This window comes from Heterodontus francisci, unplaced genomic scaffold (genome assembly GCF_036365525.1).
Source record: "Heterodontus francisci isolate sHetFra1 unplaced genomic scaffold, sHetFra1.hap1 HAP1_SCAFFOLD_578, whole genome shotgun sequence".
Classification (NCBI taxonomy): Eukaryota; Metazoa; Chordata; class Chondrichthyes; order Heterodontiformes; family Heterodontidae; genus Heterodontus; species Heterodontus francisci.
Genome location: NW_027140548.1, coordinates 496574 through 502119, shown reverse-complemented (window position 1 = coordinate 502119; position 5546 = coordinate 496574). Strand labels below are relative to the sequence as shown.

The 5546-nt window shown below is 47.0% G+C and overlaps 1 protein-coding gene across 1 annotated transcript; it reads left to right on the top strand.

The window, feature by feature from the left end:
- The first annotated feature begins 3319 nt into the window (after positions 1 to 3319).
- On the top strand, positions 3320 to 4140 carry LOC137360108 (probable G-protein coupled receptor 139). The gene is made up of 2 exons (XM_068025681.1): positions 3320 to 3530; positions 3575 to 4140. Exons 1-2 carry the CDS (start codon positions 3320 to 3322, stop codon positions 4138 to 4140), a joined length of 777 nt encoding a protein of 258 aa, XP_067881782.1.
- The last annotated feature ends 1406 nt before the right edge of the window (positions 4141 to 5546 follow it).

Here is a 5546-nt window from a genome sequence, read left to right as displayed (position 1 = left end):
GAGACACACAGACACCTACCCGCACATCCACCCACATCCACCGACACACAAATACAGATAACAACACACGCAACCACACCCACACAGACACAGCCACAAACACGCATACAGCACAGACCAAGTCCTGAGCCACAGATACGCTGCCCCCATCACAACTCAGGCCCTGAGTATTAAAGTGCACACACACACACAGACGCACGCACAGACGCATAGCACAACCCATTCCTTCAGACAAACCCACACACAGCACAAACCAGGCACTGAGACACCCACACACACGCATGCACACACCTACATGCACACACACACAACACAATCGAGGCCCTGAGACACAAAAACACACATACCTGCGCACACTCACACCCTCAGACATGCACACACGCACAAACATCCAGATGCACACACACACGCACACAAACACACATGGGCACAGAGACACAAATAGACACACAGCAAAATCCAGGCCATGGCATAGAGGCAGACACACAAGGACAGACAGACACACACCCACACAGACACAGATTGAGGGGGATCTCATAGAAACCTATAATATTCTAACAGGACATGGCATGGTAGATGCATGAAGGATGTTACCGATGGTGGGGGAGTCCAGAACCAGGGGTCATAGTCTAAGGATAGGGGTTAAACCTCTCAGGACTGAGATGAGGAGAAATTTCTTCACCCAGAGAGTGGTGAGCCTGTGGAAAGCGCTACACAGAAATCAGTTGAGGCCAAGACATTGTATGTTTTCAAAAAGGAGTTAGATATAGCTCTTGGGTCTAAAAGGGCTCAAAGGGTATGAGGCGACATCTGGAGCAGTGCACTGATTGTATGACCAGCCATGATCATAATGAATGGCGGAGCAGTCTCGAAGGACCCAATGGCCTACTCCTGCTCCTATTTTCTATGTATCTATCAACACAGGCACTGAAACAAAAACACATGTGCACGCATGCACACAGGCACACACACACGCACAGGCACAGAGCCATAAACACGCGCGAACAGAACAACAGAGCACTGACATAAACACGCAAACACACACACAACACAGGATATGCAACACACACACACATCGACACAGGCACTGATTCAGTCACACACACACATACACATCCACACACACACAAACGCACACATGCAGGCACACAAACAAAACAATCTGGGCCCTGAGACTCAAAAACATGTTTACATGGGCCCACACAACCACCCACTATCATACACAAACTCACACACATGGGCATGCATACATAAATAGACACGCACGCACACGCACATACAGGGATCACACCGGAGGCACTGAGCCGGACACGCAAACAAAGACACACACATGAACACAGGCACAGACATAGACAAACACACACACACACACACACACACACCAACATACACACAGTTCAGACCACAGTTATTGAGCCAGATACAGACACACGCACACACACACACACACACACACCAACACACACACAGTTCAGATCACAGTTATTGAGCCAGATACACACACACACACACGCACACAAATGCACCAAAACACACGCACGCACACACACAAAACACACGTGCATCAGATTACACCACAGGCACTGAGCCTGACACTGAAACAAACACACACGAAAATATTGCAAAGCAGGCACTGAGGAAAACGAACACACACACATACACTCCGACAAAGGTCATACCCCAGGCACTGAGCCTGTCAAACAGACACACAATCACACACAAGCAGAGCACACAACCAAGTCACTGAAATACACATAAACACGCACACAAACATAGACCAACATTCAAGTCCCAAGACATGCACGCACACACATATACACACAGATGTAAACACACAGACACAGATACATACACATGCACGCACAGCACAACTGAAGCACTGACACACGCAAACACACACACACACACAACACACACACACAACGCAGGGTCTGGCACACACACACACATATCAAAACAGGCATACACACACACACTTGCAAACACACACACACACGCATACACACATATCAGACATATCACACCCCAGCCACTGAGCCAGACACACACACACACTCACAGACATCACACACCAGGCAACGAGACAGACACACACACACAGACTCCATGACTGACTCTGGTGCCCTCACCACACTTAAATGGGGTCCGGGTCTCCAGCCATGGCCCTGGTTCCTGGCCTATTGTATTTCCGGCAGTGGCCCCGACAAACTGGCTGGCTCTGGTGTCCTAGCTGCACTGATCTGAGGTCTAGGGCTCCAGCGATGGTCCTGCACCCAGGTCTGGTGTAGTACTGGCAGTTCCATTGTTGCCGGTGGTGTTGCTGATATAACGGAGCTGCTGGCACTCTGATTATTCAGAAGTTTTGACAGGTGTGATCCCCAACCTTAAAGAGTTGTGGAACATAGCAGCAGGCAGTTAATTGCCCGAACGCCACTGAATTGGACCAGGTGTGAGCTCCGAATTTCAGAGGCTTTGCTCCCCTCACCTTTGCGACCATCGTTGGAACCCCAGTTGGCTCCACTAAATTCATCCTCCCGTCACCAGCAGAAATCCCTGTCACTGGAACAATAATTAGATACGTACTGAATGTACAAGTGTCACCCCGAAATCCTTCTAACTGTTATTTTTACTCCAAACCTGGTGTAACATTTCCTGATAATTTATGTGGTTTTCAGTTACCTTAGTGACGATTGAGATTATTTGTTTCACTGATTTTGCCGTGGACTCATTTCCAATAGTGCCTTTGAGATAATTGAATTCCCAGCTGCCTATCACAGTTAAGGGAATCTCTCAATCAGTCCAACATTTAGTTTTCTATACAACAGGAAACTGCTGCAGAGGCTGCAAATCTGAAATAAGCACAAAAAATGCTGGAAATATTCAGCAGGTCTGGCTTCATCTGTGGAGAGAGAAACCGAGTTAATGTCTCAGGTCGGTGACCCTTCATCAGAACTGGGAGAGATTAGAGATGGAACAGTTTTGAAACCAGACATGGAAAGCAGAGAGGGGGAGGATTATGATCAACATTGAGTTTAACAATTTCAATATCATCCTTTTATTATTTAATCTATCTAGCCTTCCACCGTATCACAGACCTTCCCATTTGTTCTTTCAGGTCCAATCTTTTCAATACATCACTGGATACCGGAACACATTTATAAGTCTCAATAAGTCCTCAATCAAACTGGTAACTTTGCACCAGCCTGATGTATAATTTCTCTGTTTAATTGTCTTCCTCACAGTTAACTTGCTGACGATTGGGATCCTGTCTCAGGGAAAGTGCAGTCCCTCCAAATGTGTCACTCGCTACCTGGTTGCCATGTCAGAGGCGGATCTACTGGTCATTATCCTGGACCTGATATTGAGACACATTCCCATTGTTTATCGGGAACAGTTTCAGTTTCTGAAGTCCATCCCCGTGTGCAATATCCATGCTGTACTGCTTCACGCAGCCACAGACTGTTCTGTCTGGTTCACTGTCACTTTCACCTTTGATCGATTTGTGGCCATTTGTTGCCAGACGCTGAAAAGTAATATTGCAGTGAGAAAACATCGGCTGTGGTTGTGGCAACAGTGAGTGTGCTGAGCTGTTTAAAGAACATCTTCTGGTATTTTATGTTAACGGGTGAGTATTCACTGGAGAATGACCGCTGGTTTCGTGATGTAACAGAGGATGTTATGTTATCTCGTGTCTGGGTAACAATCGAGCTCCTCCACCACATTTTAACCCCGGGGCTCCCATTTGTGGTGATTCTGCTGCTCAATGCTCTCACCGTCAGACACATTTTAGTGAGCAGCAGAGCACGCAGGAAACTCCGAGCTCACAGCAGCGGGGGGAGTCGCAGAGATCCAGAGATGGAGAGTCGAAGAAAATCCATCATTTTACTGTCAGTTATCTCGGGGAATTTCAACCTGTTGTGGGCAGTATTAATGGTATTTTTGATATGGAGGCAGATCTGGTATTTGGGGTCTGTGTCTGTTTATTTACCTCCGTTTCTATGGGAATCGGGCTTCATACTGCAGCTCCTGAGTTGCTGCACAAACACTGCGATTTATGCCGGAACCCAGACTCAGTTCAGAAAGCAGTTAAAGAATGTGCTGAAATACCCCCTTACTTCAATTGTTAAATTCATTCGATGATGAGAGGAACTGAATCATTGACTATTTCCAGCGGAGCCTGTCACTATGGAGACAGAGTTCGGGTGGGGACTGTCACTATGGAGACAGAGCTGGGGCGGGTCCGTAACTATGGAGACAAAACGGGTGCGGGACCTGTCACAATGGAGACAGAGTGGGGGCGGGGCGTGTTACAATGGTGACCTCGCTGGGGCGTGCCGTGCCACGCCAGTGACAAAGTGGAGGCGGGGCCTGTTTCCAGTGGTGATGGGGAGTGAGGTCGGGGCCAATTCCCCGGGTGATGGTGAGTCGGGTTGGGGCCTGTTTCCATTGCTACGGTGGCCACTGGTATGGGCGGAGACTATTTTCCATGGTGAAGTGGAGTAGGGGTGTAGCCTCTTTCGCAGGGTGATGGGGAGTGGGGTCGGGGCCTGTTTCCCAAGGTGTTGTGTAGTGGGGGCTGTGCCTGTTTCTCAGGGTGATGGAGAGTGGGGGCGGGGTCAGTTTCGAAGGGTGATGGGTACTGCGGGCGGGGCCTGACTCTAAGGGTGACCAGGAGTTAGGGCGAGGCCTGTTTCCCCTGATGTGAGGGCGTGGCCTGTTACCAGTGGTGACGGTAAGCTGCAGCCAGCGCTCTTCATAATCATTTATAATCTTTATAATCCGTTTGTTAAATAAAGAATCCTTTATAATTCTGTATAACCATTTATAATCATTTGTAAACCTTTATAGCGCTTTATAACCGTTATAAACTCTGCTTAATACTTTATAAATCTTTATAATCCTTTGTGATTGTGTATGATTTATTATACTTTATGGTCCTTTATACTCATTTATAATCCATTACATCTCATACATTCGCTGCCGCAGACGGAAAACATTGAAAATGATCGCCGTGCATTGTTCTCATTTCAAACCAGCCTCAGTGAATATCTTTTAAAATGACCACTGTGCATGTCAGTTAAATGGTCGCAATGCATAGCATGTAAAATGGCCGATGTGCATAATTATATAAATTGGCCAAGGTGCATGTCACGTCAAATGGCCGCAGCGCAGATCACTTCAAATAATCACACGGAATGCCACTTAAAATGGTTGCTGTGCATAATCAGTTAAAATGGTCACAGTACATCTCACTTAAAATTGTTGCGGTACATCTCACTTTAAATTGCTGCAGTGCATGTCAGTTAAATGGTCGCGGTGCATAGCATGTAAAATGGCCGATGTGCATAATTATATAAAATGGCCACAGTGCATGTTACTTCAAATGGCTTCACTGCAGGTCACTTGAAATAGCCACATGTAATGTCACTTAAAATGTTCGCAGTGCATTTCAGTTCAAATGGCCGCCCGGAATGTCCCATGAAACAGTCGCAGTACAGGTCACTTTGAATGACCACACTGCAAATCATTTAAAATGGCCATAGGGC